Genomic DNA, 25606 nt, shown 5'->3' on the forward strand with positions numbered 1-25606 from the left:
AATTTTGGGATCACACTATACGCTCGGCCGATTTCACGACTGCCTCAAGTGTTTTTAGCAACCTGACATCTGCTTAAAGCGAGCCATCTATTTAGCAAATTCTACTGCTGCCTCAGTGCATACTCGATGATAACTAGGATATCTTTCTTTTTCACCAATAGCAATGATCATCTTGAAATCGGAGAGGAAAGAGAGTAAATATCCCATCACACATCAACACGCTACAAGCGGCAGCACACCACCGTTCAGCAAAGGCGCTCTAGCGCATAGTGCGAAGGGAAAACGCAAGCAGTATTCGTCGTCGATGACGTCTTATTCGCGGAAAAACAGTAATAAACAGAAACGGGCAACTAGGAGGCAGAAACAGCAGCCTGTTGCCTACAATAACCCTTACAGCTCGGACAGCAGTGACAATAGGAACGCGAGACACTCTGCCAACGCTAACGAGCGCGCCAGGCCATTGATGAGATCTCCAAAGCGGAGGCGCAATAGTGCTTCATCGTCCGCTTTTTTCCAGTCTAATCGCGATATTCTGGATACGCAGCTCTTCGCGTTCATAGCCGAGGCTGAGGATGCTGGTTCGGCAGCTTTCGAGTTTGATGGTGTAGACGATGAAGACAATGAAGATGACGACGACGAAGATGACGATGACGAGGGCGGGGACGATGGGGATGTAGAGGATGAAGAAGGCGACGGAGATGACGAGGTCGACTTCGACGAGGAGGATGACGATCACTACGATCAAGTGGCCGAGCTTCAATTGAGCAATGAAGCTGAGGACGATGCCGCTGAGGACGACGAGCAAATTGAGCTCGAGGAAGAAGCCGCAATTGTTGAAGAACTGTCGATTCAAGATCTGGAGCAAGCCGAAGAGGGCGTGGCTGGACTAGCTGCTGCCCTAGCGGACTCCTCAGACTCCAGCTCGGTGGCCGAGTCCGATGATGATGACGATGACTTGCCATTCGCTGACACGCTCTTCGTTGACAAAGGCAATCCAGCACTGCTTCACATCGTGTCTACAGCCCCACGAAAATACCACGACTCTGACGATGATTCCTTTATACTTGACTACTTCTTTTCGTCTGGCGAGTCAAGCGAAGATGACCGCAAGGACTTGACGGACCGACATACTCAATCAGCTTCGAAGCGTCGCCGACGCCAGCGCCACAACACGTTCAGCGACGACCTTGAGGAGTCTGAGCTTGACAATGACAATGAAGGATTCGAGTTGAAGACTGATGAGTTATCGGGAATCGAAATGAGTGTACGAAGAGTTGGCAATTATTATGATGCGGACGACGGCGAATCCACAGATGAAGACGAAAATCTTCCACCACCCAGCCATAGGAAAGCGGGTCACCGTGGCACTGAGATACTTGTGAGCTCGGTTACGGCTAGCAAACCGCCTGTTTTAGGGTCGTGGGTTCTGCCTGTTGGTCGTCGGATAGGAATTATCAATGGTCTCGCAACACGGACACTTAGCCCTCCTCCGTATCCTCGAGGGAGTGACGGCGACGTTGACACTGGGGCATACATGCCTCTCGGACATGGTCGGCATCATCATGATTTTGCCAGTTCGCCATCTGTTATGGCGGCCGCAGCTCGCAGTCGTGGCGCTCTGCGGGGTGGCTCGCGCACATTTGATCCAAATACGTTTGGCAGTGACAGTGAGCGGAGCGATGTTGCACTAGAAGAGTTCATCTACATGAGCGAGCTAGACAATGACGATGAGCAAGGAGATTTGTCTACAGTTGAAACTACACCTGGTCCAACGTCGACACCCGTTTGGGCGGGCAAGTTCCATAGCAAATTCCCATTGTCAGCTTTTAGGAATAGCTCTAGCATGCAGTATAGAAGTATATAGTACATATGTCATGTTTCATTTTCATTTGTCATTAATTGCGATGGAAGGTCGGGGTGTTAATGTTTATGTGAATCGTATTTGACGATTTTTTCGGTTTCTCACATATTGCGATTTTGATTATTTAGTGTCATGTCATTATTGCGCCGGCTATTACCTGGGTTTTATATCATTCAGACATGCCTTCATTTATTTGTTTATATTTGCGACAGCCAAAAATTGATTATAGTTCTCATGATATGTTGCGAAAAATAAATTTACTTGTTGATTAACTTGGATGATGCGCAAGGTATCATACCGCCTGCCAATTGATATTTGAAGATAGTCCGAACTGTTTAATTACTTCCGAGTACGAGCCAATGACTCGCATTCGGCCAGGCACGCTGTCGAATACGTCAGCACACGCTGTGAATGTAGGGATATGACGGGTCTCGTACCCGAGCCATGGATTGCGCAATTCAGGGGCGGGAGCGTGAACGAGCAGTTAAAGTTTCCCGCTGCTTAGCTGCGTGGGCCACAACATTCAAGGCTGAGAAATATCACTACACGTTACAAAAATATCACCACTTAGGGGTCCACCAGCTGTACCAAAGACATCACCGGTGCTTGCTCTCCTTCCGCCACATCATTCTAGAGTAGTATAAGAAATTATATAAGTATCTACTCATGCCGAAATAATGATAATACATGATTTATGATGCCTGGCGGCTTAATTCACGGGCAGTTAGAGCATATCTACTAACCTGGGATACAAGTTCGCATTATAGAGTTTTGCTGCCGTTGATATTTCTGAATCTTTCGTTCTGCGTGGGCTGATAACTAGTCTAAAAATTTTGTCCGCGTCCTGGCCGCTCTTTTGCTCTCCTTTGTTTTGCTGGCCTCGGGTAAAATCCTATTTATCTTCTCTTCGCTCCCCGACCGAACAGCAACTGGCCTGCATTCACAACTCATACGCATATATCATGACTTCCTCCGAGCATTTCTTCTTCACCTCCGAGTATGAACCCAGTTCCTTCGTTCCTTGTTCTAGTCTGTATTGCTAACTTCTTATCAGGTCCGTTGGCGAGGGTGTAAGTGCTCTTACTTTTTTGCCAGTCTGCTCGACATGTCAATAATTCATTTCTCGCTGTTTAAATGAGTTTGGGGATTGTTCACGTCAATGCTAATTGCCATTAATAGCATCCCGACAAGATTTGCGACCAGGTCTCCGACGCCGTTCTCGATGCGTGCCTCAAGGAAGACCCATACTCCAAGGTATGTCGCCCTTTTCCGCAACTGGCTATCTATAGGGAAAATCTAACTCGTCGAATTTCTCTAGGTCGCTTGCGAGACTGCCGCAAAGACTGGTATGCTGGGCCTGCAGTGCTAGCGATGATACTCTTAAGTGCAGATACTGACACGACGCGAACAGGTATGATCATGGTTTTCGGTGAGATTACCACCAGTGCGAAGCTTGACTTCCAGAAAATTGTCCGTGACACCATTAAGCACATTGGCTACGATGACTCTGAGAAGGGTTTCGACTACAAGACTTGCAACGTTCTTGTCGCCATTGAGCAGCAGTCCCCCGATATCGCTCAGGGTGTTCACGTAGAGCGTAATTTTGAGGACCTCGGTGCTGGCGACCAGGGGTAAGTTTTACATTTTGACATAAATGGAATCGATATTGATTGAATTTAGTATCATGTTTGGCTATGCCACTGACGAGACTGAGGAGCTTCTCCCCTTGACCGTCGTCCTTTCCCACAAGCTCAATGCTGCTCTCGCCGCTGCCCGCCGTGACGGTAGCCTTCCGTGGCTCCGCCCCGATACCAAGACCCAGGTCACCGTTGAATACAAGTATGAGAATGGCTCGACTGTCCCCATTCGAGTTGACACCGTCGTCATCTCAACTCAGCACGCCGAATCCATCTCCACCGCTGATCTCAGATCTGAGATTCTTGAGAAAATCATTAAGAAGACCATCCCCTCTAAGTACCTTGACGCGAAGACTGTCTTCCATATCCAGCCATCTGGCCGCTTCGTCATTGGCGGTCCCCAGGGTGACGCTGGTCTGACCGGTCGTAAGATCATTGTGGACACCTACGGTGGCTGGGGTGCTCACGGAGGTGGTGCTTTCTCCGGCAAGGACTACACCAAGGTCGACCGATCCGCTGCCTACGCCGCCCGCTGGGTCGCTAAGTCCCTTGTTGCGGCGGGCCTTGCCAAGCGTGCGCTTGTCCAGTTCTCGTACGCAATTGGTGTCGCCGAGCCTCTCTCCATCTTTGTCGACAGCTACGGCACCAGCAACTATAGCTCAACCGAGCTCGTGGACATCATCCGCAAGAACTTTGACCTACGTCCTGGTGTCATCGTCAAGGATCTCGACCTTGCTCGCCCTATCTACTTCAAGACCGCTTCCTACGGCCACTTCACTGACCAGGCAAACCCCTGGGAGAAGCCCCGCAAGCTCACTCTCTAAATTGCCAGTTCACCAGCATGCATAAAGGCGAGAGTAGAAAAAGTTGCTTATATAATTAATATTGATTAAATGGATGGGCGTAAGTAGGGACGCATTACTTTATGATGGCTCAGCGATATGCGTATTCGTTATTGTATTGTTTGTAAATGATTTTGATTGTAATCAACTCAGATGGCCGTCGAAGAATTTAGATAATATGCTGTTTTATTAGATAGATTTTCGTTAATGTAAAGTAAAGAGGTCGTGGTTCGAGAGTTGATGAATGTCGAGAGTATGATCGATTTGTATGAACTTGTGAATAGTTTGATCGTTTGTACGAAATAACATCGAATGACTAGGTCGGTCTCCATTAACATTAATTCAATGAATTGTAATGCTGAATGTCCATTAAGGTGAATGAGTCTAACCAAATAAAGTACAACAAGGCTGTCCTCCATTACATCCATCCAATTAAAGATAATATGATTAACTTTGTATTCCTCCGATGTACGCCACACCGCCACTTTACATAACCGCAAGACTGCCGAACTTCTCCGAGTATCCAGGAACATCCCACCTTCCCTTGGTCACCATCTCCTTTACCTTCGTCTCGAGCTCAGGCTTAGCAGCAATTACCTCAGGAACCGTAAGATCCTCAAATGGCCGCGCGGATTCAATGTTGTCAAGCGTCTTGATCAAGTCAGCAAGCTCAGCCTCGACCTTTGCCTCAGTCGCTTTCGCGTTCTCGATAGCCTTGGCCTCGAACATCTCAATCGCTGTGATCTGCTCGGACACATCGTAAGTAACGGGCTTGAACGACTTGAACGCAGACTCAATCTCGTCGACAATAGCGCTGTTCTTCAACACGGAACGGTAGTACGCAAAGTCAACCGTCGTCGGCTGGGCCTGGAATTCGACAATTTTCCTGCGAGCGTCCTCGTTGCGCTTGCGGAAGGATTGGAGAGATGCGACGGTCGCTCCCTTGAGACCGAGAGATGAGGAGACCTTAGCCCAGTCGAGCTTCAGAGCGGCCGAACGCTTTAGTTCACAAATTAGTCATCTAATTCGATCCCAATTTCGGAATTTAAGGATGTTTGAGGATTGAAGTGATTGATCGGTAATTCGCAAATACCTTTCACATCCTTTCAATTCCTCACACTCATCACAATTCCATCATACAGTAAAAACAGAAATACATACAGCGACAGCAGACATTGTGAATTCCAATTGTCGGTTTGTCCGGTTGATGAGAATGGAGCAATATGCGGTGGTGAGTGGAGATTTGCGTCGAGAACAGCAACGGAAACTCTTCCGAAGTCGAGCGGTTTGCAGGTTTTGCGGGCGTAGTTTGGAGCACGGCGGCTGCGTCCACCAATCCCCATGTCTCCAGGCTTGACGAAGACTGTCACCCCTCATATCACGTGAGCCAACCATTCAATTTGCGAGCTGTGAGATGTGCGATATATGACTCTCCTAAGTTTTTTTTTGCAGAGCAGGTTTATGGCATATAGTCTGTTAGGAGAGCACGGTGAAATTGTTGCTACTTTTTATTGTTCTTATTTGTTGCTTAGTAATTCGCGTTGATCAACAGGTCATTCAGCCTGGCCTATGCATAAATTTCGTAGCATTTGCGAACGAAGACAATCTGATCTTTGGATCTACTTTATCTAGACGAGCAGTCGAATGCCCAGAGTATTCCAGCATCAAAAACTGGGGGTTCTTTTCTACGGGACTGCCGAACAAAACAATTTGACGCGTTGGAATCAATCGCGTCGCCAGACATCGTTCTTGACATCCGCCAGCCGGGTTCAGTCCGCTCAGTCCACCTCCTCAGAGCCACAGCCGCAATGCTCACTCTGGAATAACAGAGCGCAGCGTCATCAGTAATGTCCGAGTCACAGACACAACCATCGCAGTCGCAGGACGTCGGCGAAGTCCATCTCTCGCTCCCGCTAGCGTACCAGCAAACCCTCGTCACCGAGCTCCTCGAAGAAGACGCCTTGGTGATAATAGCCCGCGGTCTTGGTCTACCCCGCATTGTCACGAACCTGATCCACGCATATGACGTCGCCGGCGGCAATCTCGTTCTAATAGTCGGCGCAGATGACAGGGAAATCGAGTGGATTGGCGAGGGTCTCGCTGAATTGGGGACGTTGAACAAGGAGAGTATGAATCGGACTGGGTTAACCGTTGTGAATACCGAGATGATGAGTCTCGAGAGACGGGAAATGCTGTATAGTGCTGGTGGTGTTTTTGCAGTTACATCGCGGATCTTGGTGGTGGATATACTGTCTGGTGAGGAGATCTAGATTTGGATCCTCGGGTTACAATGTGGCTAACTCTTGGTAGATATCATCGCAACGAATAAGATTACAGGGATTATTGTTCTAAATGCCGAAAAAGTGACAGCAACGTCACAGGAAGCTTTTATATTGCGACTCTTTCGGGAAAAGAATAAGTCCGGGTTTATTAAAGCGTTCTCAGATATGCCAGAGTCCTTCATAACTGGATTTTCGCCCCTGACGAATATGCTCAAACACATGTTTCTCCGGAAAGCATCATTATGGCCACGGTAAGCGTCCATTCCGTCATCCAATTGTACTACTCAGCTAATGCGAAGAAGTTTCCAACTCCTGGTTGCCGAATCCCTCGAACAAGGCACCTCGACTCACCAGAAACTGAAAGACGTAATCGAGGTCTCCGTAAGCCTAACGCCATCAATGAAAGAAATTCAGACCGCAGTCCTCGAATGCGTCGACATCTGTCTCCGCGAGCTCCGGCGGTCAAACAACACTATTCTTGACCTCGACGACGACGAGTGGGCCGTCGAAAACGCACTCCACTCGAATTTTGACGTGCGAATTCGGAGGCAGTTAGATCCGGTTTGGCATCGACTAAGTTATAAGTCGCGGCAGATGGTCGCGGATTTGACGACGCTGAGACAGATTCTGAATTACCTTCTTAATTACGATTGTGTGTCGTTTAATAAGATGCTGGATATAGTGATTGCGGCCAATACGCCTAGAGCAGGGAGCACAAGGTCGAATAGCTCTCCATGGTTATTCCTTGATGCTGCGAATGCGCTGTTTACTGTCGCAAGACAGCGGGTATATGTCGGCGCGCCGATTAGCGACACAATCGGAAACGCCGAGGATAGGGAGACCCAGAGTGATTTATTTCCTGGAGGAATCACGCCTGTGCTAGAGGAGCAGCCAAAGTGGGACCAGCTTGGAATGCTCCTTGACGAGATTACGGCGGAGTTGTTTGCAGCTCCGCAGGCGACTGCAGGTGGCGGAGCGAATACTGTACTTGTCATGTGCGCTGAGGAGAGAACGTGCGAACAGATCAAGGAATACCTCTCCGAGCGTGGGCATGCCAAGAGTCTGGAAGAGCAGGAAGATCGCGGCGCTGCGTGGCATATGCTGAGGCGCAAATTGCGTGAATACGTCAGTTGGAAGCCAGGTTTTGCAAACGCACGCCAGGAGCTGTTTGTCGACAAAAAGGCAGATGACAAGAAAAGAACTGCAAACAGTGACAAAGACAAATCCTCGCAACCACAATTTCGAGGCCGACCACCACCTAACAAGCGCCGGCGTGTTCGCGGCGGGTCTGCTGCGGCGACTTCTTCTTTGCGAAAGAACACTGCCATCGCGATAGACTTGGACGAAGTCGATTCGTCCGGTGTTGTCCAGTTACTAGAAGAAACCTTTGAAAACGAGGATATCGAGTCGAACATCGCGAGAACGGTGGCGGCAACTGAAGCATTGGATAATCATTTGGATGACCATTTTTTTGAGCTGTTTGACATGAATGACATTGTCGCTGTGCTCCCGTATGACGGCAACATGGATGATTACGTACTGGAGGAGTTGCAGCCGAAATACGTTATTATGTATGAACCAGATGCAGCGTTTATTCGTAGACTAGAGGTATGTACTTAGTTCTGACCTGAATTGGCAACGTACTAACGATGCAGGTGTATCGTGCGTCGAATAGGGATAGACAGCTCAAGATCTACTTGATGTACTATGGCGGCTCGATAGAAGAGCAGCGTTACCTCAGCGCCGTTCGCAAAGAGAAAGATGCGTTTTCGAAACTTATCCGAGAGCGAGGAGTATGTTGTTTTCATTCTCGTTTACGAGTCTCGCTGACGGAAGCAGAATATGGCGATGGTGATGACAACAGACGTGGACGACATGGCCGCTCCAGAGGATGCTTTCCTGCGCAAAGTCAACACCCGCATTGCCGGCGGTGGACGCATGGACGTGATAGTGACACCTCCACGAGTGATCGTGGACATGCGTGAATTCAGGTCCTCGCTCCCGTCCCTCCTACATGGTCGTCAGCTCATCGTCGTGCCCTCTATGCTGACTGTTGGCGACTACATTCTCTCCCCGCACATCTGTGTCGAGCGCAAGAGCGTTCCGGATTTGATCAGCAGTTTTCGAGACGGCCGGCTATATTCGCAGTGCGAGACTATGACGCAGTACTACAAGACAGTGGTGCTTTTGATCGAGTTCGACCAAAACAAGAGTTTTTCGCTCGACCCCTTCTCGGACGTGTCTGCGTCGACGGCGTCAGTATCAGCCGGGGCAGGCGGGGCGACGGGTGGGTACGATTTGCAAGCAAAGCTGGTTCTACTCGTGCTGTCGTTCCCAAACATCCGCATAATCTGGTCCTCGAGCCCGTACCAGACCGCTGAAATCTTTCTCGAACTCAAACGCAATCAGGAAGAACCGGATCCCGAGACAGCGACAAATGTCGGGTTAGACGAGCTGGGCGAGAACGGTGAGTCGTCGAACTTGTACAACCAGGCCGCAATGGATATGTTGCGTAGCATGCCTGGGATTACGGCAGTGAACTACCGGAATTTGATGTATGACGTGGAGAATTTCCAGCAGCTATGCGAGATGTCGGAGTCGACTATCGCAAAGAGTGTTGGCCGTGAGGCGGCGCGGAAGGTGTGGAGGTTTATTAATCGGGATTTGCGAACGCGAGAGGAAGAGGATGCGTGAAAAAAAATAGTTGTATATATCGGGATCGGCGTTACGGTTTTGTCACTCTGGAGAATAGTATAGCGCTTGTGTGCATTTGAACTAGATTCTACCGAAAACATAAACGCCCCATTTATTCGTAAAAATACACTGACTCAATCGTCACCGTCGGCTTCATCATGCTCAAGCCACTCTCCGAATCTGGCCAGGCGCTCTTCTTCGACTTTGTCGTCTTCGTCTCCATGCTTCTTTCCGGACTTTCGATACCGTACTTGACCGTCATATATCGATGCCTCAAGCTGGCGTCCACTAAAGTATCGGCCGTCCATTTTACTTACGCAGTCGAGCGCATCGTCTTCGTTCCTGAATTTGACACTCATTACACCGTCTGGCTCTAGATCGTACAGGACGACGTTAGTAACGGGGCCGATCTCTTCGCATCCATCCCGGATATCCTCCTTGATGTCGAGGGCAGCCGTGAGATCGTCTTCGAGCTCCTGGAGCGTGAACACGTGCTTGAGAATCACGATTTTATTCCACCGTTTATTGGTGGTGGATTGTTGCTCTGCATCATCGTCGTCCCAATCTGTTAGTTTACTGTGTCCAGTTAGTCGCGGGACTTCCTTCATTCGTAGACCGAAAAATAACATACTTATTCAAGCGCTGCACGCTCTTTAATATTTCGCGTTTCTCGCGCGCCGTCCGTTGTTGCATTGGCTGAGCCTCTTTCTCGACTTTATAGCCCATGTCCGCCTATGTACACAAAATCAGTCGTTGAAACCCGATAAAAGACGCCACTCAGCAATGTGCGTACCGGCTGCACCCGTATAACGGGATTGTCGATCTCGACCTCGTGTCCATCAACCATCCTCTTGCCTTCGAATCGAATTCTCGACTCATCAAGCATATCCACGGCCAATGCCACACTCTCTGCGCGGAAAAATACGACCAACGCGTCACCTTTCGGGGTCCCGTCGTCGTCCGTGTATATTTTTATCCGTTTCTTGCCGGTCGAGATATCTTCTGCGATTAACCCGTACTTGGAGATTACCGATTCGAGTTCGTCAAAGGTGACATCGCGCGGGAGGTTTGTTATGTACACTGCCGTGTTTTTCTTTTGTGGGGCGCCGACGGCGGTGGAGTTGGAGGGATCTTGCTTGGATTTTTTGGAGTAGGATGACGCTGCTGTTGCCTATAGATATGGTTGTTTAGTTTTTTGACATTGCTCAGTGTATGTGGGATAACATATACCTTTCGTTTGCCCGACATCGTGAATGCTGTTGTTGCACTCTCGACTTCAGAAATAAGTGTATCAGAATCTATTCGTGTCTGAGACGATAGTATAGCAAATTATCATAAATAATGACTGCGGGTGGCAGGAGGAAAATAATTATAAAAATCGAGATCAGATGAGATCCAGAAAGTCAATCAGCGCCCAACCAGCGGATTGGTGACGTCGTCATCGAAACTCAATATCAACCGCTTGGGGCATGTTTCTCTTCGTCGGCGCCCACATTCACTTAACGACATCTATCGGGTAGCAACACGTTCCGGACAGGTGTATCTGATTGATACTTTTGCTACGAGAAAAGAGTAGGAGATTACTCGGGAGAACATATATAGTGGTCGAGAGTGCTGGCGGTTGTTTATACTTACTGTTTTGTGCCGAGATCATCTGCGCCGAGATCATCCACGAGCCGGTATATCAACTACTGGTCGACTTAGTCCTTTTTCAACGGTGCACTCACGAATCAACAATGGGAAGTTGTTTCTCTTCTCCCGGCGAACCACCCTCACGCCGGGCAGCTGGCACAGCGGGAAATGGGCAGCGCCTAGGTTCGGGCGGGCGGCCTGCAACATCGAGTAAACAAGCGACGTCGACGTCAGGAGGTGTAGTCAGGAAGCAAGGTATTCCACCGCGCTCAGGGGCGACGGCGTCGTCGCGGATGACGGGTACGGGACGGACGGGGAAGACTTTGGGCGGAGAAGACTTTGGAACTTCGCCGCCTCCGGAGGATCCGAGGGTTGCCGCTGCTTTGGCCGCAGAGGTGAGTTATCGTATTGCGGTTTTGTTGGGTGGCAGTGCAGATTTGTGGGACGTTGGGTTAATGAGACGGTAGAGACGAAACGCGTCGAAATCGACAGGAAAGCTGGCCGCGAAGTTAGAGGACGAGCGACGGAAAGGAAAGAGTAAGCTGTTGCAGGAAGAAGCGATCGCGCAGCAGAACGCGAAGGCACAGCCTTTGGTTTACGATTAGAATTGTGCTGGTCGAGAATATAGAAAGGATGTCTGGGTCAGTTGTGAGCAGCGTAGGGTCGCGCATAATATGCATTATGTTTCGATACAGTCCTTTGTGGTGTATTATGAAGGACTATACGGTCCGTTGGATTTGTTTCATGGAGTTGGTTGTTTTGTTTGATTTATAGGTACAAATATGTATTGATGATGTTAGTCGGTGAAATTGCATGATAGTACCACGGATGGTTTGACTTGGCCGTTCATGGACATGCAACACGTAATACGCAGATTTCAATAAATAATAATTGTAGCAACAGCTGTGTAAATCAGATTAATGAGTCCAGATGAGTAACATAGCGCATTAGGATCAGACATTTTTGATAGTTGATTTAGGGCTGGGTTTGCAAGGAGAATTGCCGAGGACACGTCCTGCTATGGAGGGACGCGATTGTTCTTACGAGCCTTATTACGAACAATACGAGGAGATAGAATGCGATCGAGACAATCAAACGAATTGCAATGTCATGCTAGATGGTAATCCCAACTAACTCGCGCCACGGTGATTAACTGAAATCAGAAGAGAATGTGTATGTAACAGAGTGTGTTAAAAAACAATGCAATGGCTTTTTACCGGGAGATCGACGTCTGATCGATGAGGCTAAACAGGAAATGAATAATGACATTTGTGCCGGGCTCGGCATGCGAATGCGGAATGCGGGCTTGCTGTCGATTATTATTATTGACTTGACAGGTGGCTCAACTTTCACCTGAGAGAGTGACAGCTGCCATCTCTAATTGAACGCGAATAAAAGAACCAGAAAAACGTGACGTGAGAAACTCTAAGTTAGTATCATGCCACTGTTATATAATTAATGTTGCCATTACGGTAAAGATGGAACGTTTTCCGTCGCAGGTTGTTTTCGGTTATTGGCTGCACTCCCTACAGGCGACATACGCGTCTCTCCCCGGAATAGTAGTCCCTCGCTACTATTGCTCGTAACACTATTTTGGGGATGAATGACCGCTACGCGTGCAAGAGTTGTCGCGTTCCCGCGTATCTGGAGTGCCAGCCACCGGTCGTCGTCGTTCGCCTATCCTGTGCATTCTTCTCTCCCAGCCACTGTCTCTGCTGCTGCTCTGCTGCTGGCTGGCTGGCTAGCTGCCCGCCTCGACAACTGACGACTTTTCCATAATTTACTCCGCCAACTGCGATGCCCGAAATTACTGTGTCAAAGAACCGTTCATTTCGTACGAAATTAAAGATGCATGCTAACTGTGCGTAGTGCAATTTTGCGTGCATGCAACTACACTGTTTTAGGCTTGGCGTTCCTGGGCCTGTGCTGCGAAATCGCGCCCTAACTAAACTGAATATAGTCTAGCGTGACAACGCTAATGTATGGGTTGCACAAACTCAAGCCCCCCTTTTTTTCTTCATGATTTGCGTTTGTTTACACTTGCGCGGCAGATTTGTGCCTGGGTGACACAAGAACTGCTCAGGGCGGCGCCTGGACGAACCACCCGGGCCAATTTTCTGCGTTGCTCTGCTCTGCTCTGCTCTGCTCTAATCGGCTGGCTTGCATCTGTAACGCAACGCCTCCCCCAACACTCACTTCTTCTGCTTCTTCCCTCATTTCACGCTCTTTTACTCATCCTCCACCACGTCTCCAGCCGGGCGCTTCAGTCATTCCTTTCAAGTTTGTGCTTTGCTTTCCTCGCTTCTCAGTCACTCTTTACTGCCGCGTCTCCACCGTCTGCAACATCGTCCTTTTTGTCGCTCCTTTACCTCACTAGCAAGTCTTAATTGATTTTCAATCGTCAATTATCCACTTATCTCAACTTCACGGTTCTTCTCAATCCTTAATCGCTTGGCAGACACTAGTCTCTCCTTTGTTTACACGCGTCTTTTTGTTACCAACGAATCGAATCGAATCCACTCCGGCAGACTCAGGTGCATAGCTCTTCGTCATGGCCAAGTCCGTTGTTATCTTTCTTCTCGCTCTCGTCGCTATTCTTCAGATCGTCCTTGCCCAGCCCGTCAGTGGTGTGTACACTCTTCTAGCGCATTGATACGGATTCCGATTATCGCTAACTATTGTCTTAACTGAACAGTCCAAAAGCGCCATGCCCACAACCTTCATCGTCGCAAGCCTTCACCTGTTGCTGACGCCGAACCTGATGTCGTCTACGTGACCGTCGAAGCGACCGTCACCGCCACCGCCCAGGCATACGAGAACTCCGACGGTGTCGTCGTTGTCACTGCTGTTGTCGACCAGTGGGGTAACCCCATCGAGACCTCGTCTTCCAGCACCCCAATTGTGCCTACTACCACGTCGGTCGCCTACGTCGCTCCCGCTCCCGCTGTCGATGCTGTCGACGTCTCATCCTCATCCTCGTCCTCGTCGACGTCCGTCTACGTCGCTCCTGCCAGTACTTCGTCTTCAGTCTACGTCGCTCCTACCTCCACTTCGACCTCAGTCTACGTCGCGCCCACGACATCGTCCACGTCCACTACCCCTGAGAGCTCGCCCGCTTCGACTTCTTCCTCTGCTGCTGCTGCGTCCAGCTCCTCCTCGTCTGGCAGCTTCAGCGGCGCGAAGGGTATCGTCTATTCCCCTTACAATGCCGACGGTACTTGCAAGTCTGCTTCGCAAGTTGCGTCCGACGTTGCTCAGTTTGAATCCTACTCACTCATCCGTATCTATGGTGTCGACTGCGCCCAGGTTGAGAACGTCTGGGCTGCCATCTCCTCCAGTCAGAAGCTCTTCATCGGTGTCTATGACGTTACTCAACTTGACTCCGCTATCAGCACCATCAGCTCCGCTGCTGGTACCTATGGTTGGGACCAAGTCTACACGGTTGCCATTGGTAATGAGCTCGTCAACTCTGGCACCTACGCTGCCGCTGAGGTCGTCGGTTTCGTGAACACCGGTCGCTCTCTTCTCCGCGCGGCAGGCTACAATGGTCCCGTTGTCACTGTCGACACCTTTGTAGCCGTCATCGCCAATCCCTCGCTATGCGCGGCTTCTGACTATGCCGCTGTCAACTGCCATCCCTTCTTCGACGGCGGTGTTGTTGCCGCTGACTCTGGTTCCTTTGTCCAAACCCAGATTGGCCGTGTCTCTGCTGTCTGCCCTGGCCAGGATGTCCTCATCACCGAATCTGGTTGGCCCAAGCAGGGTCAGAACAACGGCGTAGCTGTCCCATCTGTCCCGAACCAACAAGCTGCTATCTCGTCGTTGGTTGAGTATATTGCCGATCAGCTGATTGAGTTTACCGCATTCAACGACTACTGGAAGTCCCCAGGCGAGTTTGGTGTCGAGCAATACTGGGGTATCCTGGACTCATAAGCGATGCGCTGCGCGCTATGTGCTGAGAAAGCAAAAAAAAAGAAAAATCTAAAAGACAATAGAAAACCGAGAGCCGGGTGACGACACAAAAAGTTTACAAACCTTAGTTGTCACTATAAATAACGCTTTTCTATGATTTATTTTGGTTTTGTTGTTATGCTCGTGCTTTGTCTTGTCTAATCTTTTTCAACGACCAATGTTTATGCGACAATTACCGAATCAAATGGCATTGTCGAATGGGAAGAAGGAATCTAATGAAAGTACGGGATCTACATATACGAACGTTGGATAGTTGTTGAGATTGAGATTGCGTTTGAATAGAAGTTATGCGTTACGAAATGATTTTTATGTACCCCTCCTAGTATGTGATATTGTTGTTTACCCACTACTATATCTGTTTCGTTTAATATCGTGCATATGCATAATAATTTTCCACCGTCAAAAACAAATCAATCGCTATCCTCGTCCTCGCTACCCGACAGCGCGTCCGGATCTTTCGCAAGCACTTTGTCTATCCGTGTGGCCCCAAGATTGGGAGTGTCGGTCATTTCGAGCGTGTCACCGTCGTCTTCCATGCCGTTCTTTGCATCTTCGAACGCGTCCTCGGCGGACGAGCCATCATCTGGTTGCTCTGCGTCGTCTTCGTCGTCTTCGTCTTCTTCCTCGACTTCATCTTCATCCGTGTTCTCGACTTCAGTCTCATCTTCGTCCCGGACCGAAGGCTTCAAAGTGCAAAAATTATCAGCAAAATTCACACCATGACTCGAACACTCGTAACTTACCTGCCGCGCAACCACTTTCCCATTTCCGATCTTTGCTTTCTTAGTAGTCCTTTCTGCGTCATCATCCTCAACAACCTGCGTCCCTTCGCCATTCTCTCCCTCAGCACCAGGCAGAACAATCTCACCGTCATCCGCGGCACCGGCTTTTGTAGGTTTCTTGTGCTTCGTGCTCGCGACCTCGACGAATTCTGTTCCATTAGCATTCTAAATGACAAAATTATTGCAGAAAACGTACTGTCAACTTCCGCTTTTAGTCGCGGTAAAATAAACTCCAGTTCCAGTAATTCGATAGCTTTATACACATCGCTCGGATTCACGGTCCGCCGGCCAGCACCGACAGTAAGGTCATTCGCTCTAACAACCAGCATTAATCTCCGTCCACCCTCGTCCGTGCATCGCCTCCGTGCACCACAGTAAAAATGGATAAAAGCAAAAAAAAATGCGTACGTAGATGTCAAATAATTTATAAACACGGTCGCACTCTTCGACAGCGCCGTCATGGCGTCTTTCTGGATCTGCGTGTTGGCGGGCAATACGTGCTTGGCTAACCTGGTAACCGTCGCTTTGGGCAACATGTAATCCTAAATCCTTCGTTAGTCGGGGTTTGCCAATATCCACCACCCATCTACCCGTACGCAAAATTCGTCATGGGCAGGGATGGTAATATGTGGGAACACGCACGTCGATGCCATAGGCCTTGTCTTTGTCTTTATCTTGTGAATGCGAGGCTGTCGGTATGCCGGCCACGTCGCCGACAGTAGGAGTACCTTCCGCCAGCCCCGTCTGGCCAGCGGATTTCTTCACGCCCCGTGGCATTGCTTGCGGTGACGATGCCGGCGGACGAATCGCGTAATGTGAGACCGGCGAGTAATCCGCGTCCAATTAAGCCAGGAAATTTGCACACGAAATCTTCAGAATATCCCACACAATACCGCCCTTACTCCAATAGCAAATCTCCGCCAACTGTGTAGACTAGTGACAAGCGCGTAAATTGCGTGGGTGCCGGGGGTGCGGCGTGAACGACTTGGTTTTCACCTATTCTCCAAAAACCCATTTGTGAGGCGGCGTTGGGTTATTCATATGACCGGCGCGTTAGACGCGTCAGAAAGACGTGTGCATTATTACAAATGACTAGTAAAGTAAATTCTCCGCAATAATTTTGGCTGACTGTATATTTTAAAAGTGTAAGAATTTACGGAAAATCGAACAATATGAAAATTGGCGCCTCTGAGAAGTCGTGTAGCAAGGCTTTCGATTTTACTCGTATATTGAACCACCAAAACGGGACCAGATTCCCCTTGCTAACACTGAGCCGTTTATCAACTTGGAACCGACAAGAATGATATGAAGCAAGTATTTTTAATTTGACTGACTTCTTCAATACTTTTCACCCGTCTTCTTGTACAATTGTGCTCCTCTACTTCATCTCGCAATCCCCGCACTGACAACCGCTGATTTTTGCTCGAATAGGCAAAGAACATACAAAACCTGGAGCGCGACCGCAAGTGAGTTGCCACTTAGATACACTCTTACTGACCGAGAGACAAATATTTGTATTACGCAAATGACAAATCAAGGATTTTGGCAAAATGCACAGTAAAATTCGTATTGTTTCTAGCTGTATTTTGACAGCGTATTCTTCGCATGACTTCTATATTGTGCCCACACAAGCCTCGCTCCGAAAGTTCTGGTCACAGACAGTAAAAGCGGAATCGCTAGCGCGAAACGGAATAAATGTTTTCTTAAGGTCAATTGCAAACCATCGCAGTGCTCGAACGTCTTCATTGCCCTGTTTCTCACCCTCCCGGCTTCAACAATAATCTGGTACACGAAGAAGCTGGAAGCAAATTTCTCAAAGTGTATATTCCCTTCTTGCTGGTCCCTCTTTGCCGTCTAATACACTTCAAGAAGGAAACATTGGATGCACTACTTCTTACGAAAACCGGCAAACTGAAAAATGGAATCGGGTTAGGTTTGATAAATTTATTGATGTCGTCATAGAGCCATGATCTGTTGCAGATAGCACCAAAGCGCAACTACGTTTAGGGCTACGATGTCCACGTGACTTAACCCCTGAACCGAAGATATGGAACGGTCCTGAGTGTGGTGAGAGCAATAAATTAGCTATAGGTAGGCTTTTTGCGTCACTTTAAGTATTGCGTGAGTTAAAAGAGATTAGCTGTCTGTATAATGCACGATTCTACTATTCTACAGATAGAACTATATAAAGGGTAAATATTCCATCCAAACACCACGCAACAATGCAGACCCACAAACTCCCGAATGCTATCTTCACCCTCATGACATCGTGACTATATATTACTTCTTCTTCGTCGCAATATCAATCTGCCGCCGCTCAAGTGTCTTATTACTAACCAATAACCCCCCACGAGTGGCAGCCGATTTTCGTCCCTTGGCACCCAAATCCGACGCAACCGTCGCAAATTTCAAAATCGACGAACTTAGCGCACGAACCGGCACACCAGGGGCGGTCACAGACCGCTTTTTGAGCGAAGATCGAGATTTTTTGCTTGGCGCGATCGGCGAGGAGCTTTCTTCTTGCTTGATCTTCTTCTCTTGAGTGGGACCTTCAATCGGTGACGACGGAACATGCTGTGTTGGTTTCTCGCCGCCGCATTTTTTGAGAAGGCGTTCTGTCTGCTTAGGCAGCCGCGATCCATAACTATTCTCATCAGTCTATCTCTCGCCGTACCATGAGAAGTTTACAATATAACTTACAAAGGAACAACGACTTCCAAACAAAACTCTCTAACTTCATCCGCGTTCTGTTCCGGCGTCACGATTATAAAATCCAGACTAGAAACTGTCTGCCAAATGTATAACCTATCAAATAAAACATCGAGTAGTAAGTTCAAGTTCGCCCCGGCGTCGTGTTTGCTTGCTCTTTTCTTTTTGGTCATTGCCTTCGTAGTTGTGTCGCTGCCAACTGTATCAGTGGCTTCTGTTGTGAGGGAATGTTGTTGCGCTAAAATCTCAAGGGCGAGGATGGCCTGCAATTTCGTCCTACCACAACTGTCAGAGACAATCTTCCGCCATGACGGTGATTCAACCTACTCCCTCTTTTTAATTTCATTGACTCGTTTGGGGCGCAATTTTGGCGACCTGACATCCTCATCCATATTCCACAATCGTTGAATATACTGCCTCTCGTGATCTAAAGTGCTCAAACCCACCGTACTCTGCGCAATGCTCACCGGAATAGGAATCTCCGACGCCGGATCATTGGGATTAAAAAGTCCAATTGTGACTTCATCCATGCCATGTGCATTCTCCAACTCAAGCAAGGTATGGGGTAATCCTGACTTATACTTGTAATCTGATTCGCCGACGGTCAGGATCATATGATGCAGAACGTCGATGATTTTCTGCGGGTTGTCCTTGCATAGGGTGCGGAAGCGCGGAAGTGTGAGTTTGACGAAGTATGTTAGTGGTGACTTGGAGACGTACAGTGCTTCGAAGTACAGAGATTGCAGGTGCTTAAGAAGTTCGCGTGTTGAGAAGTTCTTTGGTGCTGGCAACGGTGTTATCGTAGAGGGTGTCGAGAAGGAATTCTTTAACTTCTGTGGCTCAGCTTCCTTGATTACGGGCCCTGGCGGCACCATGCTGAATGATTCGAAAAGTGCGTCAACTTCCCTATTGGGTACTCGGGTCTCTTGGAAGTCCACGCCAATAGCTCTCCAAAATTCATCGGGATCCTCATCCAGAGTCGCATACTCCGGAATATTCCCATCATCATTTCTCACGCTAACATCCGCCAAATTTTCTGGAATGGTAGGAGACGAACAGGGACTGCTTCGACCATTCTTCCACATAGCGCGAATATGCTTCACTTTCACATGATCAGGTAACATCGTGAGCATGTAAATGTGTTTTCCAACACGTTCTACTGCGGCAAGACATTTCCCCTCATCAACCCTCACAAACAAGACCTTATTGCCCAATCCTGGAATGTGCATTTGAAATGGTCGTGACCTGCGCATCGTTTCGCCGAGATCATGAGACTTCTTCATCTTTGCTGACAAAGAAGATATCGATGGTGCCATAGCATTTGATAGTATACTGATAGGTACATATTCCCGGGGTGCTGCTTTTATCGGCGTAATACTTAACGGAGGCGACAAGGCATCCTCTTGAAATGGCTAAACCATGCTTAATTAGTGCAATTATACATACGATACAGTGGGGTACTCACGTGAATCACAAACGAGTTCATGTATTCCGGTACAGGCTCCACATGTTTCCGCTTCCTCTGCATCGGTGAAACGGGAAGTCCTGGGTCTATTGGTTGCGCAAGGATATGCTGCCCAGTCGCGATGCCCGTGACCTCGAGCTCGTCATTAACATGAGCATCAGTATTGGCTGCGTCGCTGCTCATTGCTGTCTTCTTTCACGTATTCTTATAACATTGTCAATATTTCTTCTTGTCAAAACTGTCCTTAAAGTGTACAGATCTGCGTCGATGATGAAATTATTCGTTAGTGGTTGTAAAGTTGTAATGCCACGCGCGATCCAGTCGAAGGGGTCGTGGTGGATTAAGGTTTCGAACTTGAAGATTTGTGGTAAAGCAATCAACGCGGTGCGTGGTCGCACCCAATATTTAGCCTCGGACCCAAAAGGTGCTAACTATATGCTACAGTAATACCGACATTGTATTTGTCCGGAGCAGTTCCCATATTGATGACAGTGCAAGTGCCGGTGCCCGCTTTCTGTTTGTCATAAATTACAGGGTAGAGTAGAGAACAGTAACTAATCAACCAACTGCCCTTGCGGGATTCAGCATTCATCCGTTAGGGCTTAATTCCTTGTTGCCGATACGTGCACGTGTGCAACACCTCACAATATCATTCCGAGGGACGGCAATGGCCCACAGCCAACGATGAGTGGATAAATCATCTACAGGTCGTTCACGTGGAGCTTAATGACTTGCCAGACGCCAAAATTGTGCGTAAGAAGGGGCCCTTTATAGCAGTGTTCAGGCCTGGCAGGACCGTGATGAACTCCTGGTCTAGATTTCGTCCCATAAATGTGGAGAACCTTTATGATTTGTATAAGAACTAGCAACTTAGCAAACGCTCATGATGCGTGTCTGGAAGGTTGCGTATCGGGTTAGGGCTTTGATCGAACGGACTTTCGACGCGTCATTAGTCGTGGCCCAAACATTTCCACAGTTGGCCAAGAGTCACCACAGAAGTCACTTCTATCTACCATTCTCAGGCTCGTGCAGCGTTTCGAGTTGTAAGAGTTTGACAAATCCAGCATTCATTATACGTCATGCCAAAACGGCGACAACCACTACGCAGTCTCGAACAGACGCGTCTCGCAGCATTCGAAGAGGCCGCCACGTTCAACCGCGGTTATATAGGCCGTTCGTGCTCGCCTCAGCCACATGCCTACGACCAAACCAATATTCTGAAATTTGCGCGAACCCCTGCTGAGACCGAAAATTACGTCGGGCGTATAGACGGCACCAGTCATTATAGTACCGGCACCAGGAGTTCATCCGAGTTGACATCCAGCCAAACGCGTCGCAAGCGGCGCCGCGTCGTGCCGAGTTCGGATGCTGAGGATTATGATTATTTGAGTTCAGATAGCTCTTATTTCTTTGCACCAGTTAAGAACACACAGACATATGAAGTGGAAAAGTGCAAATACACATGTGAGATGAGTTTAAGTAATGACAGCCCAAGTGTGGATGGCGATGGACAACTAGAGTGCAATAATATCTCAGAAGTTTGGAAAAATAAAAGGAGTGGGCAGGGTAGTAATGAGTTGTCTGATGGCTACTATTCTTGTAGTGAAATTCACAGCGATAAAGCGGACGCTGCTAAGAAGGAACGAAAGGACGATCTGGAGAATGAAGTTACCAGCTTGAACGCGAATTATGGCGAGTTGACACAGAGCGAACGGAGACTGGAAGTGAGAGCTACTACAGAGAGCGAGACACCGTGCATGCACTCTATTTTTCATGGTAGTGCTACAAGCATCTCCTCAGTTGTTTCGATGGTAACTGGCACTAGAGGTGAGGATTACATTCAGGATACTTATGCAGAGGATAATCAAGTACAAGAGAGTGGCTGTGACGAGAGGGAACATGAAAGAACTACAAATGACAGAGCCATTGAAGACAACTGGATTTACAGCATGCGCAAACCGAAGGATGAACCTGAAGACGACGGCAACACCACCTTTCCAAGCTCATGCATTCCAAGCTCAGAATGGTCAGAATGCGAGTCGTTGCACTCCGATACCGAGGAGGCTGACGGATTGGCAGGCCTCGCCTATCCAACGCCAGAAAGGACAAAGCCGACCCTGATATCTAACAGCTCTTGTCCTAGTCCTGAATCCAGCAGTTCCCAAGACAGTCAAAGCGCCTCAGTCGGAACAAACTCTGTGCCAAGCACCCAGAAGCCGCCTTCGATCTACTACCAAAATAACCAGAATCGTGTATCTCCCATCAGGCAGTCTCAATCTCAATCGCCACTGTCGACTCGCGACCGCGTCTCATCCCAGCTTAAATTTAAGGGAAACACACAGTCACTGTCCAATACGCAAGTGACCCGCTCAACAGATAAGTGCTCGCAGATGTCAATCATTGGACGGGCTAGCGACAATAGTGATGCTGATCATTTCGCAATCAGCCAGTCGGAGGGTAGGATGGAAAATAGTCTTTTGACCGATAGCGTAATGTTTAGTCTTCCACTGCCTCCAGAGATGAAATTCAATGTTGGCCAAAGCACACAACTTTCAGACGCGTGAATTAGATGCGAATTGGGCTCTAAGGATGGGGCATACGTTGTATCATATATTCCCTGGTATCAAGCGGATGGAGCGTACAAAGATGTAATTTTTGTAATCAATTTTTGGTGCAAGTTCCGGTATAATGCCCATCCTGAGTTTCATCAGTTCACTGATTCCAGATGACGCGAAAGGAACACCGCTTTTAGTCGTCTTCGACGCGGGGTGAATAGTATGTCGCCTTCAAGGTTGTGGAACTGCAAGTTCTATGTGTAGGTAGGGATAGTTACCCGGCCTTGGCTTGGGGGTTACTGCATATACGCCTACCCAGCGTTTTACTCGGCCGAGGTCTGCGCATATCATCACGAAGAGCACCGCTAGGAGGCCACGAGTCCCGATCTCCGCACGAACATTACGCGTGTCATCGGTTGATTGCGGAAATCTATATTTCGAGATGTCTGTTCATGCGAAAATAAACGCCGCGTCGAGATTTTTGGATGATGCGCCGCCTGGCGAGGTACGCTAATTGTGATGTCGACTTGGGCTGCCCACTGACGTATCATTAAATAGGTTAAGGAAGTTTACCAGGGTTAGATTGACATTTACTGAGAATAAATATGATCTGAGAAGTGAAGACCTGTGCTAATTGACCGAAAGATATCAAGTCCATTGTGGAAGAAGACAGTGATATTATCGACGGCTTAGAGTCGGCATTTGAGAAATACAATTTGTCTCAGTTTGTAACAGTCAAGCTTCCGCTTCCAGGCGCTGAAAAGGCTGTAAGCCACCATGATTGGTATTGTGGAATTGCACGGAAATACACTGACATAAATATGATGTAGGTCATTGTCAGCAAGTACAACGACCTTGGGTCTGGCCGGTTCTACGATCCAGAACTAGGCAAGAGCTTCAGCGTAGATCACAGAAGTCTTGTACGACAAAATAATTTAGTCTGCTTCTAGTGGACAAAACTGATGAGTAAATAGAAAGTTAGTGATATTGACGAATATGACTCACCCTCTGACGTTGTGTAAGTATCAGTCATTGAAAGGTCTGCAGAGTAGGCTAACATCTATTGGCTCCTCCATAACTGGCGATGTTGAACACTATGTGTTGGAGCACTACCCCGATCCGTCATCGTACGGAGTGTTTCCGCAGTCTTCTGAAGACGATATTGCAATTGTGATCGTGGGCAACAAATTTAATCCGTTTAACTTTTGGTACGCTTGAAAGTGACTTGCCAGTCGCAGCGGTCCACTAACAAATCTAAGGAACGGACGATGGCGGTCATCATATATCGCGAACCTCGCTTCTGGATCACTGACAGGTACTATCGCGATTGACGTCCACTACTACGAGGACGGCAACGTCCGTCTAAAAGCGACCAAGCAGGTTGAGTCAGATTTCAAGAGCGCACAGACGAGTTCTATCATCAAGTCCATTGCCGCGTTAGAACGCAGTTATCAAGAGGAACTGAACCGTGAATTTGGTGGTCTCAGTGATGGTGCCTTCAAGAGTCTTAGACGGCAATTGCCGGTCACAAGATCCAAGATCGAATGGGGCAAGGCGATAGGAGCTTATAGATTGGGACAGGATATTGGCGGCGGACGAAGCGGAAAGTGAAGATGACCAAGATATACAGAGCAATTTTTGAATATGCACTGACAGGATTTCACAAGTGAAGTTTGATTTTGCTTACAGACGGCATATACGTTTTGACCTATTAACACAATATGTACATTGCGCCTCATACACTTGTATCTGACAAACTGAGACAGACCTTGTGAACTGTCAACCATTTATAAATCCCCCAATCGGCGCCAATATATACCAAATATCTAATCGATAAAAACTAGTAAAACCCGTCGTTCTCTTGCCCAGGCCCCGTGACTGGATACTTGCTGTGTTGCAATCTTGCATTCGAAAATTAAGGCGCTTCAACGTTGACGTCCAGTGTTGACGTACTAATAATATATAGAATCTGTCTAATTTAGACTAAGAGATAGACGACATATATAAATAGAACGGCGACCAAGATGAAGAATACCGTCTTGTATATAGGGTACGAGACACCTGCGCTTCTGGCAAGACGCTGTGACGAATGCTTTATTGAAGATGTGAGTGTTGTAAATGCTTCGGACTACAGAAACGCGGTTAACACTGCACATTACAGGACAAAGTCGACGAGGAGAGTGCCTGGTGAACTTACAGAGGAGTGGATGAACGACGTTTCTGATGCCTGATTGTGGATATCCGACGTTACCTGCCGTAATGACGACAGCTTTGAAGCCAGATCATCAAGCCGACTGTCGTTCTACAACCCGTACCATCAGCTATCTACAGAATAGAAAGTATCATTGCTCACTGGTCGATAATGTTGTACATACCTGCGCTTCGCGATCGTACGCTTGTGATGCGGACATGGTGTTTCTTGTTGCCACTACTTCCCTTTTTCTATTCGTGGGAGATTTAATCGAGTTTCTGGCAATTAATGAGATCGTTTTGGCGGTGGACAAGTGTATGTGCGATACAATGGCGTCCGCATGGCTCGTGGGCCAGTGGAAACGTGTGGAGTCGTGGCGAGCGATGACGCCGGACTCACATGCGTAAGGGGCTCGTGGACATGCGTCGTGCGTGTGGCGCACGCACTTGACGGTGACGATCACTGGTCATGTGCGGCTGGGTGTGGCAGTGCGATAGCTCCCGCACGTGAACGATGCTCCTGCGATCGATCACCAGATCAAACCAGCCCTCGCCCAAGGCTCGCCTATATATTGACCCCTTCACTCCCGTCGAAGTTACTGATGTTCATTTTCTTCTCGTGGTGATTTGCAACCTTCACCATCGTGTTTACATATTCAGCTGCAGCTTGAGTGACTATCAACATGACCTTTGGGTCTCGTGTCGCTTCTTGCATGCCGACGGACACCACGGTTAGCAGTCCCCTCTAGCTCTGATACTAACAAGCTAGTTAGACGAGCGGAGTGATATGCAATATACATCGAGGGATGTGCGCGGTTAGCGCTAGCAGTAACATTCGATTTTGTTCAGCGTTCGATGTCGCCGGTAATTGGTCTCAGTATTATTTGAACTGGCCGTTCAGCATGATCCACATTATCCCGTTTAGGATTACATTATTACCGTCGCATGGTACATGTCCAACTTAGCCGACGATCTCGTCGATCGT

The 25606-nt window shown here is 48.3% G+C and overlaps 11 protein-coding genes across 11 annotated transcripts; 6 read left to right on the top strand and 5 right to left on the bottom strand.

The window, feature by feature from the left end:
- The first annotated feature begins 12 nt into the window (after window positions 1-12).
- On the top strand, window positions 13-2137 carry V1508DRAFT_416491 (transcription factor CRF1-domain-containing protein). The gene has a single exon (XM_066940212.1). The coding sequence runs from the start codon at window positions 164-166 to the stop codon at window positions 1862-1864; it is 1701 nt and encodes a 566-aa protein (XP_066796092.1). The 5' UTR covers window positions 13-163; the 3' UTR covers window positions 1865-2137.
- Window positions 2138-2747: 610 nt separating this feature from the next.
- V1508DRAFT_416494 (S-adenosylmethionine synthetase) lies at window positions 2748-4671 on the top strand. Its single transcript, XM_066940213.1, has 6 exons — window positions 2748-2858; window positions 2916-2931; window positions 3041-3115; window positions 3180-3207; window positions 3273-3492; window positions 3542-4671. Exons 1-6 carry the CDS (start codon window positions 2824-2826, stop codon window positions 4320-4322), a joined length of 1155 nt encoding a protein of 384 aa, XP_066796093.1. The 5' UTR covers window positions 2748-2823; the 3' UTR covers window positions 4323-4671.
- Window positions 4569-5596, bottom strand: V1508DRAFT_416498 (uncharacterized protein). Its single transcript, XM_066940214.1, has 2 exons — window positions 5502-5596; window positions 4569-5339 (listed from the first exon to the last, which is right to left on the bottom strand). Exons 1-2 carry the CDS (start codon window positions 5514-5516, stop codon window positions 4827-4829), a joined length of 528 nt encoding a protein of 175 aa, XP_066796094.1. The 5' UTR covers window positions 5517-5596; the 3' UTR covers window positions 4569-4826.
- Window positions 5597-5779: 183 nt separating this feature from the next.
- Window positions 5780-9383, top strand: V1508DRAFT_110892 (uncharacterized protein). Its single transcript, XM_066935871.1, has 5 exons — window positions 5780-6596; window positions 6651-6873; window positions 6925-8230; window positions 8278-8415; window positions 8462-9383. The coding sequence occupies exons 1-5, from the start codon at window positions 6188-6190 to the stop codon at window positions 9314-9316; spliced, it is 2931 nt and encodes a 976-aa protein (XP_066796095.1). The 5' UTR covers window positions 5780-6187; the 3' UTR covers window positions 9317-9383.
- V1508DRAFT_416501 (uncharacterized protein) lies at window positions 9166-10864 on the bottom strand. The gene is made up of 4 exons (XM_066940215.1): window positions 10547-10864; window positions 10110-10487; window positions 9948-10048; window positions 9166-9892 (listed from the first exon to the last, which is right to left on the bottom strand). Exons 1-4 carry the CDS (start codon window positions 10562-10564, stop codon window positions 9451-9453), a joined length of 939 nt encoding a protein of 312 aa, XP_066796096.1. The 5' UTR covers window positions 10565-10864; the 3' UTR covers window positions 9166-9450.
- A 2553-nt stretch (window positions 10865-13417) lies between these two features.
- On the top strand, window positions 13418-15090 carry V1508DRAFT_111180 (glycoside hydrolase superfamily). The gene is made up of 2 exons (XM_066935872.1): window positions 13418-13575; window positions 13644-15090. The coding sequence occupies exons 1-2, from the start codon at window positions 13500-13502 to the stop codon at window positions 14879-14881; spliced, it is 1314 nt and encodes a 437-aa protein (XP_066796097.1). The 5' UTR covers window positions 13418-13499; the 3' UTR covers window positions 14882-15090.
- Window positions 15091-15175: 85 nt separating this feature from the next.
- Window positions 15176-16761, bottom strand: V1508DRAFT_416506 (histone-fold-containing protein). The gene is made up of 5 exons (XM_066940216.1): window positions 16345-16761; window positions 16111-16244; window positions 15899-16017; window positions 15664-15851; window positions 15176-15603 (listed from the first exon to the last, which is right to left on the bottom strand). Exons 1-5 carry the CDS (start codon window positions 16477-16479, stop codon window positions 15331-15333), a joined length of 849 nt encoding a protein of 282 aa, XP_066796098.1. The 5' UTR covers window positions 16480-16761; the 3' UTR covers window positions 15176-15330.
- A 1080-nt stretch (window positions 16762-17841) lies between these two features.
- Window positions 17842-20167, bottom strand: V1508DRAFT_439145 (DNA replication regulator SLD3-domain-containing protein). Its single transcript, XM_066942203.1, has 4 exons — window positions 19877-20167; window positions 18739-19823; window positions 18403-18687; window positions 17842-18346 (listed from the first exon to the last, which is right to left on the bottom strand). Exons 1-4 carry the CDS (start codon window positions 20057-20059, stop codon window positions 17983-17985), a joined length of 1917 nt encoding a protein of 638 aa, XP_066796099.1. The 5' UTR covers window positions 20060-20167; the 3' UTR covers window positions 17842-17982.
- A 524-nt stretch (window positions 20168-20691) lies between these two features.
- V1508DRAFT_111243 (uncharacterized protein) lies at window positions 20692-22749 on the top strand. Its single transcript, XM_066935873.1, has one exon. The coding sequence runs from the start codon at window positions 20956-20958 to the stop codon at window positions 22438-22440; it is 1485 nt and encodes a 494-aa protein (XP_066796100.1). The 5' UTR covers window positions 20692-20955; the 3' UTR covers window positions 22441-22749.
- A 124-nt stretch (window positions 22750-22873) lies between these two features.
- On the top strand, window positions 22874-24042 carry V1508DRAFT_404055 (F-actin-capping protein subunit alpha; the record flags this gene model as incomplete). Its single annotated transcript, XM_066938603.1, has 7 exons — window positions 22874-22936; window positions 22990-23008; window positions 23077-23198; window positions 23262-23351; window positions 23406-23449; window positions 23484-23639; window positions 23691-24042. 7 exons carry the CDS (start codon window positions 22874-22876, stop codon window positions 24040-24042), a joined length of 846 nt encoding a protein of 281 aa, XP_066796101.1.
- A 57-nt stretch (window positions 24043-24099) lies between these two features.
- Window positions 24100-24977, bottom strand: V1508DRAFT_439148 (uncharacterized protein). The gene is made up of 3 exons (XM_066942204.1): window positions 24807-24977; window positions 24629-24733; window positions 24100-24559 (listed from the first exon to the last, which is right to left on the bottom strand). The coding sequence occupies exons 1-3, from the start codon at window positions 24840-24842 to the stop codon at window positions 24410-24412; spliced, it is 291 nt and encodes a 96-aa protein (XP_066796102.1). The 5' UTR covers window positions 24843-24977; the 3' UTR covers window positions 24100-24409.
- Between the last annotated feature and the right edge of the window lie 629 nt (window positions 24978-25606).

Source organism: Lipomyces doorenjongii (genome assembly GCF_038497915.1).
Source record: "Lipomyces doorenjongii strain NRRL Y-27504 unplaced genomic scaffold V1508scaffold_21, whole genome shotgun sequence".
In the NCBI taxonomy this organism is placed as follows: domain Eukaryota; kingdom Fungi; phylum Ascomycota; class Lipomycetes; order Lipomycetales; family Lipomycetaceae; genus Lipomyces; species Lipomyces doorenjongii.